The 12,224-nt window shown below is 48.1% G+C and overlaps 1 protein-coding gene across 1 annotated transcript in view; it reads left to right on the top strand.

Moving 5' to 3' along the window:
• TMEM40 (transmembrane protein 40) overlaps positions 1-12,224 on the top strand; it is a 32,830-nt gene that overhangs the window by 6,279 nt on the left and 14,327 nt on the right. The window contains exon 2 of the mRNA XM_052646251.1: positions 11,717-11,788. Coding sequence (XP_052502211.1) covers positions 11,725-11,788 — 64 coding nt within the window. The 5' untranslated portion in view covers positions 11,717-11,724. The remainder of the gene's footprint in view (positions 1-11,716; positions 11,789-12,224) is intronic.

The raw sequence follows: 12,224 nt of genomic DNA, 5'->3' as shown, positions 1-12,224 counted from the left end.
GGAAGATGTTCGGCCTCTGAAAGCTCTGGGCTGAGCCAGGCACTGGGTTGGGGGGAGACTGTGGTAGGCAGAGTGATGATCCCCAAAGATGCTTGCGTTCTGATCTCTGGAATCTGTGACCCTTTTAGTTTATGCAGCCAAAGGGAATGGACATCGTAAGTGGAACTAAGGTTGCTCATCTGCTGACCTTAACATATGGGATGATCCTAGGTGATCATGGGTGGTCTGGGTGGGGCCCAGTGTCATCACAAGAGTCCCTAAATGTGGAAGAGGGAGGCCAAAGAGGTCAGAACAGTCCAGCGTGAGGACTTGCCCTGACATTGCCGGCTTTGAGAATAGAAGAAGAGCCACAAGCCAAGGAATGTGGGTGGCCTCACGAAGCTGGACAAAGTCGGGGGTGGGAGAGGAAGGAGGAAAAGCAGCAGCAAGGAAATGGGTGTTCCCCTTGGGCCTCCAGAAAGGCAGGCAGCCCTGTGGACACCTGGATTTTAGCCTGGTGAACCTGTGCTAGACTTCCAGCCTACAGAACGGCGAGGTGCTAACTATGTGTTGCTTCCAGCCACTACGTTTGTGGGAGTTTGTTACAGAAGCAATAGAAAACCAGAGAGGCGCCAAACCAGCTCCAAGATGGTCTCTATCCTCAGCAAGTGTACGGGTCTCAAGGGCAAGATCTTGAAGACAACTGGCTCAGATGGTTACCGCGATGGGGAAACCCAGGAGGTCCCCAACCCAGCCTGGAGTTGTGACAAAACACCTCATATGGTGTGGGGGCCTCAGGGGCCCTGGCCGGCCTTGCAAGCCCCGGTTTGCTCTGCCTACCCTTTCAGAGTGCCCCTCCCCGAACCTCCCCCACCACCCCACCACACACACACACACACATTTGTCTCAACTCAAGAGCTTTGGCTGCGCATAAGAGAAACCACGACCGGCTACCATAAAAGGGTTTCTTTGGGAGGATATGGGGGTCTCGCAGAGCAGAGCGCGCATGTGAGAAAGGCGACCGCGGAGAAGATGGCGCCCAGGAGCAGAAACAAGAGGGCCCTGTGGCAAGGCAGAGCAGCGCCGGCTGGTTGACAGCTTGTGTCACTCACACTCATCACAAGTCAGATCCCTGGGAGGAAGAGGCTGAGAGTCTGGCCTGGGTGGAGGGCAGTCACCCCTCAAGCACTCCCACATGCTTGTCCTGGAGCTGCGTCTGCCTGGCCGGGATGTGGTTGATGTTACGGCGTGGGCTTGTCTGGGGTGACTTGAGCAGCCAGAGGACATCATCCAGAGCTGTGACTTGCTCCTGGGCTAAGACTAGCATGCGTGAGGTAAGATCGTGGGTACTGAGAATGCCCTGGTAGTCCAGTGGTTAAGACTTTGTGCTTCCACTACAAGGGGCATGGGTTTGATCCCTGTTTGGGGAACTGAGATCCCTCAAGCCATGCCTCCAGGATCATACCATGGGCTCTCTCCTGTCGCCAGAAGGGGCTTTGATGCCTGGTGGACGAGAACGGTCCACGCCTCTGTCGGCTCTGTTCCCCTCCCAGCTGCAATTGCTGCTTGCAGCGCCCCTTGAATCCCACCTCCTGCCCTGGGCATGTTTAACTGAGCTGGCCCACCATTGGCAGCCCCAAGGCACGACGTTACAGTACACCTATGGGAAAAGTTGGTCATCAGTTGAGCTTTCAAGGCCCAGGATGATTCCCCAACCTCATGGGGTTCCTACCCCGTCACCTCCCCACTACCGCCCACCTCTTCCACTCAGCCCTCGTCCCGCTCTGGCCACTGTTGAAAATCCAACTGCAGGGACCTCCCTGGTGCTCCAGTGGCTAACACTCCACGCTCCCCATGTAGGGGCCAGGATTCAATCCCTGGTCAGGGAACTAGATCCCACAGGCCTCAACTAAAGAACCTGCACGCTGCAATGAAGATTGAACATCCCGTGTGCCGCAGCTAAGACCGGGCACAGCCAAATAAATAAAGATTTTTTAAAAATCCAACTCAGTCTTAGCCCTCTTCTCCAAAGTGGGACACCTGAGGAAGATAAGCAACCTGTGAATTGGGAGACAGTGTTCTGGAGCCAGCCTTGCCCCTGAATCGCTATGTGACCCTGGGCAACTTCCTCTCTCTTCTCAGTTTCTCCATCTGTTAACTCAGACACTAATGCCCCACCCTAGCTGGGTGGGGAAGGCGCTGTGAAGCTGGAAACGCTCAGTGTCCCTTACTGTCCCTCCCACCCTTGTAATAGCAGGAGCTTAGGAAATCTGTGCTGAACTGAAGTGGAAATCCAGTTTAACAAAGCCTGTGGGTGCAGCGGCCCTGGCACCACCGGTGACTCAGCAGGGCTGGGGTTTGCAGAGGAAAATGCAAAGTATTGCATGTCCTTGTAGGACCAGCCTCAGAATGAGGGCAGGCGGCTGAAAGAGGGAAGCCTACAGGCCTCTAACCAGGACTGGGGAACGGGGCATCACGTTAGTAGGGAAGGGAATCGATATGAGTCTATCCGTAAGCTGGGTAGACCTTGAACAAGTCACTTGTCTCTATGAACCTCAGTTTCTTCCTGCGTAAAATAAGAGTAGTGTGCGTGAAATGAGATCATGGGAACTGGGAACTCCCTGGTAGTCCAGTGGTTAAGACTCCGTGCTTCCACTACGGGGGGCATGGGTCTGATCCCTGTTTGGGGAACTGAGACCCCCCCCATGCCGTGCCTCCGGGATCATACCATGTGCTCTCTCCTCTCTCTGCTTTCTTCTTTCTTCACTTCTGTCTCAAGCCCTGTGCTCCAGTCTTGGCTCAAAAGAGGTCACACGCTGTGAACCTGCCTTTCCGAAGCCCCTGGCATCAATCCCTCTGTTTGATGTCCCACCCCTAGTGCACTGTCCTTTTGTCTCAAGCCTCGCCCTGCACAGTGACTTTAAGAGTATTGCACCTTTACAGTTCTGCTGATCCTTGCTTATAGCAGGAATATGGGCGAAGGAGAGATGAGGAAGGACATTAAGAGGAGAAACAGGGCTCCCTCGGGTCCTGCCTCCATGAGCATTCTGTTTCCCCTGCTGTCCGTTTCAGTGTCCTGAAAACTGCTTGAGGAAGTGCCCTGGGTTCTGGGGACGCTTGCTCAGGGCTCCAGTGGGCTAGGTGTCAATAGAAGCCAAGTTGGTGACGTTTGCATAACACTCCAGTGACTGTCAGTGGCTTCTTTCCTGGTGCTAATGACAGAGGCCTGGGAAGAGCTGCCGGCATCAACATGGACTAAGCAACTACGCTTGCTCAACCACTTACTAGCTCCCCGGTCAAGTTTCGTAGCCTCTCTTTGCCGCCGCATTCTTACGTGTAAAGTGGGCACAAGCGCAGTGGGCCCTGGTAGAGTTGTGTGAGGCGTACGTGAGGCACGTGTGTCATTTCCTCAGACCCTTGCCTGACAGAGAGGAAGCACTTACTTGTTGCTGTCTTCGTCATTATCCAGGTCATCATTTTTGTTTTCCACCAGGCCTTGTGCAGGGCACAGGTGACACGGATATGAATCAGCCGTAATCCCTTCCCTGCCTGGCTGGTGATCTAGTGCAGGAGACTCACCCTGGGTGTGTCAGACCCTCTCCCAGGCCCTGAGCAGGGATCAGAAAGTGAATAGAACAGTGGCTCCAGCAGTTGTGGCAAGCCAGCGCCTCGAGAAGGAAGATTCTGAAACAAGACACAGCTAACGTAAGCTCAGGAGAGCAACGTGCCCCCAGGCCCCCCCAAATCGCGTCCTTCTTTGGAGTTGCTTCCTGCCAACTGCTTTGCATGTGGGCCAAGGCCCCTTGCCTCTGTGCCTTTGCACGCTGCTCCTTCTGGCCCTTCCAAGCTCCCCTTCCGCATTCGCTTCTTCAGGAACTCTGACTGACCCTGGTGTGATTTGACCCCTGGGCTCCCATGGGACTCCCACCCGACCCCATCCCACCCCACCCCCTGTCTACTATGAAACACCCTGAGGACAACGATACAACTTAGTCACCACAGTATCCCGGATGCTAGCACATAATACGTACTGTGTACTAAGTTGCTCGGTTGTGTCCGACTCTTTGTGATCCCATGGACTGTAGCCTGCCAGGCTCCTCTGTCCATGGGATTTTCCAGCCAAGGATACTGGAGTGGGTTGCTGTGCCCTCCTCCAGGGGATCTTCCCAGGGACCAAACTCATGTCGCTTATGTCTCCTGCACTGGCAGGCGGGGTCTTAACCACAATGCCATCACCCTAGCCTAAGCACACAGTCGATACTCAATTAATGTATGAAGGCAGGGGAGGAAAAGTATATCAGTCAGAATTATTTTCAGCTACAAATGCTGAGACTCCTGACTATCGAGGCTTAAACAAAACAGGGTTTGTTTTTCTTAAATAACTAGAAAGCAGGTGGCTGCTGTCAAGGGCTCAGCAGCTCAATGTCCCTGCATTAGCTTTGGCTTTCCCTCAAGGTCACAGAATTGCCACTGTGGCTCCTACCATCACATTCAAGAAAGAAAGGAGAGGCAAGACACAGCACCAGTACTGTTGGCCTCTTTTGTCAGGAGAAGCAAAACTCCTTCCCAGAACCCATCAGACTTCTCACTTCTTTTTGGCCAAAACTGGATCATATGGCCACTCCTCACAGGGAAAACAAGTATCTACTTGATGCATGCTTGCATGCTAAGTCACTTCAGTTCAGTTCAGTTCAGTCACTCAGTTGTGTCTGACTCTGCGACCTCATGGATTGCAGCATACCAGGCTTCCCTGTCCATCGCCAATTCCCAGAGCTTGCTCAAACTCATGTCCATCAAGTCAGTGATGATATCCAACCATCTCATCCTCTGTCGTCCCCTTCTCCTCCCACCTTCAATCTTTCCCAGCATCAGGGTCTTTTCCAGAGAGTCAGTTCTTCACATCAGGTGGCCAAAGTATTGGAGCTTCAGCTTCAGTATCAGACATTCCAATGAATATTCAGGACTGATTTCCTTTAGGATTAACTGGTTTGATTTCCTTGTTGTCCAAGGAACTCTCAAGAGTCTGCTCCAACACCACAGTTCAAAAGCATCAGTTCTTCAGTGTTCAACTTTCTTTATGGTCCAACTCTCACATCCATGTATGATTACTGGAAAAACCATAGCTTTGACTAGATGGACCTTTGTTGGCAAAGTAATATCTCTGCTTTTTAATACACTGTCTAGGTTTGTCATAGCTTTTCTTCCAAGGAGCAAGCATCTTTTAATTTCATGGCTGCAGTCACTACCTGCAGTGATTTTGAAGCCCAAGAAAATAAAGTCTGCCACTGTTTCCATTGTTTCCCCATCTTTTTGCCATGAAGTGATGTGACCAGATGCCATGTTCTTTGTTTTTTGAATGTTGAGTTTTAAGCCAGCTTTTTCACTTGCTTCAGTCATGTCCAACTGTATGATCCCATGGACTGCAGCCTGCCACGCTCCTCTGTCCGTGGGATTCTCCAGCCAAGAATACTGGAGTAGGTTGCCATTCCCTCCTTCAGGGGAGCTTCCCAGCCTGGGGATCAAACCCCTGTCTCTTATGTCTCCTGCATTGGGAAATGGGTTCTTTATCACCAATGCCACCTGTGAAACCCAAAGGGTTAGTTTCTCAGTCATGTCTGACTCTCTGCGACCCCATGGACTGTAGCCCACCAGGCTCCTCTGTCCATGGAATTCTCCAGGCAAGAATACTGGAGTGGGTTGCCATTTCCTTCTCTGGGGGATCTTCCCAATCCAGGGTTCGAACCCAGGTCTCCCGCATTGCAGGCAGATTCTTTACCATCCGAGCCACCAGGGAACCCATCTACTTGATATGGAGGAACAAAGTTCAGCTTTGTTAACAAGAAGGAAGTGCAGGGGTGAAGGCGGGCACAAGGATTAAGGGGATGGGGGTAAAGAGGGTGGTTTCTGGTTAGACCTCGTCAGCAGAAGGTTCATGAACGAGGTGGTATTTGCACTGTGCCTGGAAAGTCACATACAATTTTGGCAACAAGGAAGAATGGCCTCAGTGGAAGTCTGCTGCTGCTGCTGCTAAGTGGCTTCAGTTGTGTCCAACTCTGTGCGACCCCATAGACGGCAGCCCACCAGGCTCCCCCGTCCCCAGGATTCTCCAGGCAAGAACACTGGAGTGGGTTGCCATTTTCTTCTCCAATGCATGAAAGTGAAAAGTGAAAGTGAAGTCACTCAGTCGTCTCCGACTCTTCACGACCCCGTGGACTGCAACCCACCAGGCTCCTCCATCCATGGGATTTTCCAAGCAAGAGTACTGGAGTGGGGTGCCATTGCCTTCTCGTCTAGAGGCCTGCAAATGTGAGTGTGCCCAGGGGCTACCACATGAGCAAGACAGCTAAAGCAGGCAAGAGGTAGGAGCAGCTTGGCGAACTGTTGACATATTTGGCATCCTCCAGTAGCTTGCTTGCCCTCATACAGCTCTGAGTCTCTTCTTCCCCCTGAAATTCCACCATGAGAGATGATCTCAGCCTCTGAGATGTACTGGATACCTGCTATGTACAAAGGATCCTCTTCAAAATGTAGATACACCCCAGGACTCATGGTCGTCAGTCACTCATTCCTAGATATCAGTTTCATTTTATTGGCTAGTGACTTCCTAATGCTGAGCTGAATTCTGCCCTGAGAAATGGGAATTTTTATTCCAGAAAAGGGTAATGGAGCCTGGAGTCTAGGAGATGGGAGATGGGAGGGACTGGGGCTGGACCCCGAATGCCCAAGGGTCATAGGAGGTCTATGGAAGAGGGAACTCATGCTTATGGAGCCCTCCTTCAGGCAGGCACTGGCCGGCTTTCTTCTCTAAGGTGCTGCCATCACAGTTCACAACTGAGGTAACTAGAACTTGGAGAAGGGGACCGCCCGGCCAGGGTCATCTCGTGCACAAGAGAGGTTGAACCCTGCTCTGTCCAACCGCACAGAACATGCTGTCTTGTTGCTGCCCCCGTCATAATAATGATCGTCATCTCAGCTGGCATTTATTCACTCCCTGCTCTATACCAGGCATTGTTCTGAGTGCTCTATGGGTTTTAACTCATGCCATTCTCACAATACACTGTGAGGTAAGCACTATTATTGTCCTCATTTTGCAGACAAGGAACCTGAGGTCCACAAGAAGTTAAGTCACTGGCCCGGAATCCCACAGCTACAAGGGTCAGGGTTCACACCCAGGCTGTCCAGCTCTGAGGCATGGGGAAAGATGCTGCCTTGTCTGGGTCTTGTGGTGGATTAAAAGTAGATTCTCTACCAAAGACGAACAAAACCCCCATGAACTCATAGGTACAGAAAAGAAATTGGTGGTTGCCAGAGGTGGAGGGTGGGTGAGAATGGGTGAAATGGGTGAAGGGGGTCAAAAGCTACAAACTTCTAGTTATACAATAAAAAAGTCCTGGGGATGTGATGTACAGCATGGAGACTATTAGTTCAAAATACTCTGTTGCTTATTTGAAAGTTGCTCAGAGGATAGATGTTAAAATTTCTCATCACAAGAAAAAATTTTTGTTTAGCTATATAAGGTAACAGATGCTAACTAGACTTAGTATTGTGATCATTTTGCAGCATTTACAAATATCGAATCATTATGCTTTGCCCCTGAAACTAATATAATGTTATAAGAGCATTATACCTCAATAAAAATTTTTAATTAAATTGAAAAGAATTTTTAGGGCTTCTCTGGTGGCTCAGTGATTAAGAATCCACTTGCCAATACAAGAGACTTGGATTTGACCCCTGGCTCAGGAAGATGCCCTGGAGAAGGAAATGGCAACCCACTCCAGTATTCTTGCCTGGAAAATCCCATGGACAAAGGAGCCTGGTGGGCTACAGTCCTTAGGGTCGCAAAGAGTCAGACGCAACTGAGTGATTAAACAACAACAAAAAGTTTTTAAAGAGTGGTTTCTCTTGGGGACTTCCCTGGTGGTCCAGGGGCTAAGGCTCCATGCTCCCAATGCAGGAGGCTCAGATTCTATCCCTGGCAGAGAGCTAGGTCCCACACACGGCAACTAAAGGTCCCATGAGCTGCAAGTAAGACCTGGCACAGCCAAATAAATAAATACGCATACTTTTAAAGTAGGTTCTGTAGACCAGCAGTTCCCCCGTAGACATGATTTTTACCCCCAGGAGACACTTGGCAATGTGTGGTGACATTTTGACTGTCACGACTGTGGCGGGATGCTACCTGCCTCTAATGGGGAGGATGCTAAACGCCATACAACGTGTACACTGGCAAAGGAGCATTGGTCCCAAATGTGAGGCGTTTGGAGGTTGAGACCCGGGTCCAAAGCAGTCAAAGAGGAGTGAATCTATCTCCTGTCAGAGTTGAATCCCTAGACTGAAAGCTGGGAGGAGAAGAAATGGGGTGGGGTAGGGATCTTCAGAACAAAGTCAGCACAGCTTGGCTAAGATGCTGTAACAAATACCGAATCCCAGTCCCACAGAAGAGAGAAGCTGATTCCCTACGCACGTGGTCAACCAGAGGTAGGTCCAGGTGGGCAGGCGGCTCTAAGCCCAAGGCCTTGTGGGGCCCAGGTTGCTTTGCCTCATTTCTCAGGGCTTCCCTGGGGTGTTGACTCAGCTTGTGTGACGGAGGTTGGCCCCCCACCACAGATCAGGGTACAAAAAGCAGGAAGGAGGAAGTGGAAGTAGCAGAAGTTTAGGAGCCCAGAACTGAAACCAGATTCCCACATGCGAGAACTGATCGTTAAATCTTTAGGAATTTGGGGAGCAGGTTGTTAAACAGAACCAGTTTTAAATTAAATTAAATTCTATAAATTAACTAAATCTTGCAACAAGCAAGGCTAATAAGTACTCAAAATGTATCACTTCCTAATTTATTTGACTACATTCTGCTGTTCCACGGGCGCTTGAGGTTTTCGCAGGTTCTGCTGCACGAGGCTATTTGTGTTCCGCTGCCCACCTCTTCCCAGCTTTGCACTCAGTGACAGCACATTGATATCAGTTAGTGGGAGTGTTTATATCACAGAAATCAGGAACCTATACAAATCAGAGCTTTATGGTTTGCTTTGTTGATGGTCTGAATTTAAGAAAGTGGTCAAGCAAATGTTACTAATGCAGACTAAACCTCAAAACTAGGCATTACATTTTACTTGTTGTATATGAAATTCGCAATACAGAGGACCTTATTTTTTTTATTATTTGTGTGCTATGCATTCTTTTAAAATTTTTATTATTTTTTTTCTTGAGATATAGTTGATTTGCAGTGTTTCAGGTGAACAGCAAAGTGATTCAGTTATACATATACATTTATAGCTATTCTCTTTTAGATTCTTTTCCGTTGGAAGTTATAAGATACTGAATATAGTTTTCTGTGCTATACAGTAGGTCCTTGTTGTTTATTCTACATACAGTGGTGTGTATCTGTTAATCCCAAATTCCTAATTTACTCCCCCATCCATTCTTTACAGCAGTAAAATTTATTGCAGATGTGTGTGTGTGTGTGTGTGTACTTTCCCCCCAGAACCACAGAACATCTGTCAGCTCCCCACTGTACAGCTCCAATCCACTCTCAGTCTGTTGGCAGGAACATGAGTCACATGGTCCCTTGGCCAAATCTAGCATCCAGGGATGCTGGGAAATATTGTCCCTGGCTGGACAACCATGTGCCCAGCTAAAATCAAGGCTTTGAGGGGGGCAGCCCAATCATGGCAGCTCCATGTATTTCCTCTAGAGAAGGGCACCAGCTCACTGAGGTTACCTGTTTAGATTTTCCGAGGCCACATGCCCAGCCTTCTCAGGGCCTCACTTGAAGGCCCTCTTCGAGTTACCACCAGCACCCACTCAGAACTCCAAGAAAGCACAGGGTATGGTGTCCTGAAGGGACAGGTTCCCGAATCTCATTCTGCAGCTCCAGGTGCCTGCTTCCCGCCCTGGCTTTGACCGCTTGTGTCTGTAATCCCAGCGGGTATTCCAGCAGGGCCTGCCTGCATGATGGCCTTTGAGCAGTTTTGGGCTCCAGACCAATGTTTGGGGTTGCATTAAACAAAATGTGGTTCTGGAGTCTCAAGTTACTTCATCTCTTTGAGTCTCAGTTTCCTCTGCTATAAAGTGAGGATGATAAAATTTACCTCACAGGGTTATAGTAAAGGTTAAATGAGACAATCTTTTGCAAAGTTTTGTTATCTAGAAACTATAATTCAAATGTGAAGTAATTAATCCCAATTCTCTCCAGATTGGTTTGTGATCTGGCTCAGGTGGAATTATGAACATATAAACCCATGGTAAAACTGCTTAGCACTATACTGAAGTAAGGTGGCATATAACATTTTAAGTTATTTAAAAAAATGTTATTTTATTATAACAAAAGCAGTACTGTTAAAAATTTAGAAAATGCAAAGTGAAAATAAGAAACTAAAAATACCCATAATGCTACCACTCAGAGATAACTGTATGTGTATACAAGATCTCAGAGATAACTATATATATTTATATATGTGGACCTCTAGGGAATTCCCAACTATTTATATTTTGATATAGCTCCAACAGTTATTAACTTGTCCTGTTGTTGTATTTGGATTCCCCCCTACCTTGCCCTCCAACTCCCTTATTCAGATAATCAAATTATTTTGAAGCATGTCCCAGACATCATATAATTTCATCATAAATATTTCAATGTTCATCTCTAAATTGAAGGATATTTTAATTGCTTTTGGCTGTGCTGGGTCTTTAGATGCTGCGTGGGGGCTACTCTTTGTTGTGGTGTGTGGGTTTCCAGTTACGGTGGCTTCTCTTGTTGTGAAGCATGCGCTCTAGGTTTTCTGCCTTCAGTGGTTGTGGCACACGGGCTTAGTTGCCCCCCGGCCTGTGGAATCTTCCCGAATCAGGGATCAGCCTGTGTCCCCTGCACTGGCAGGTGGATTCTCATCCACTGGACCACCAGACAAGTCCTGAAGGATATTTTAAATAAATATAGCCTCAACTTAAATATCACACCTAACAAAATAAATTCGCTAATGGAGGATGTCGATAACAGGGAGAGGCTGTCCATGTTTAGAAACGGGGGGTATATGGGCAGTCTTTGTGCCTCTGTTTAATTTTTGTGTTTTTTTGTTTGTTGCTGTTTAGTCACCAAGTTGTATCCAATTCTTTGAGACCCAGTGGACTGCAGTGTGCCAGGCTTCTCTGTCATTTACCATCTCCCGGAGCTTGCTCAAACTCATGTCCATTGAGTCCATGATACCATCCAATGCCCCCTTCTCCTCCTGCCATCAATCTTTCCCAGCAGCAGGCTCTTTTCCAATGAATTGGCTCTTTGCTTTAGGTGGCCAAAGTATTGAAGCTTCAGCTTCAGCATCAGTCCTTCCAGTGAATATTCAGGTTTGATTTCCTTTAGAATTGACTGGTTTGATCTTCTTGCAGTCCAGGGGACTCTCAGGAGTGTTCTCCAGCACCACAATTTGAAAGATACACCCAACTGAATGCAGATTTCCAGAGAATAGCAAGGAAGCATAAGAAAGCCTTCTTAAGTGAACAACGCAAAGAAGTAAAGAAAAACAGTTTTGCTGTGAGCTGCTCTAAAAACTAAAGTCTTAAAAAAATAAGTTCTTAATAGTATCAAAACTTGATCATTACTCAGATTTCCCTATTTTTGTGTTTCTGTTTTTATAAATTGTTCTTCTTATACCTTTGAATAATGGGTGTTTGTACTTTTCTTATTTATTTGCCAAGCTCTTTATATATTAAAGATATTAACTAAGGTAATATTAATTACTTCCTCCAGGGAAAGCCATGGAGACTTCAGGATCACTTCAAGACCACAGTCAAGTTCATGGAGAATCAGAAAATCTAGACTGTATGTTTGCTTTCTCTAACCCTCTGGCAAAGCCACATGGGAAATAGTGTCCAGTAATGACTGAAACAGAAGACCCTGCCCAGCTCATGTGGCTCAATGAATGGCCCAAGTTACAGTTGAAACCTCTAGAGAAGTAGTGATTTTATCCACTTGCACATGTGTGTGCTTGGTCCAGTCTGTCCCCCAGCACTCTCTAGCAGTGGGAACCCCAGTTGCTCCCCCAAATCTCAGAGGCTCTGGGAGCTTGGACTGGCATTAGGGAGAGTTCCCAGAAGAGGAGAAGGGTCCTGCATGCCCCTAGAATGGGAAGGTTTAGGGCTTGATTGGATCCCACTTGCTCTGTAATTTACAAAGAATTTTAAATTGGCGACTGTTCTGCACAGGGTGGGCTTCCCTGGTCACTCAGCGGTAAAGAATCTGCCTGCAATACAGGAGA

This window comes from Budorcas taxicolor, chromosome 1, assembly GCF_023091745.1.
Source record: "Budorcas taxicolor isolate Tak-1 chromosome 1, Takin1.1, whole genome shotgun sequence".
Taxonomy (NCBI): Eukaryota; Metazoa; Chordata; class Mammalia; order Artiodactyla; family Bovidae; genus Budorcas; species Budorcas taxicolor.
The sequence above is the reverse complement of the archived record's forward strand: the minus strand, read 5'-3'. Positions and strand labels throughout refer to the sequence as shown.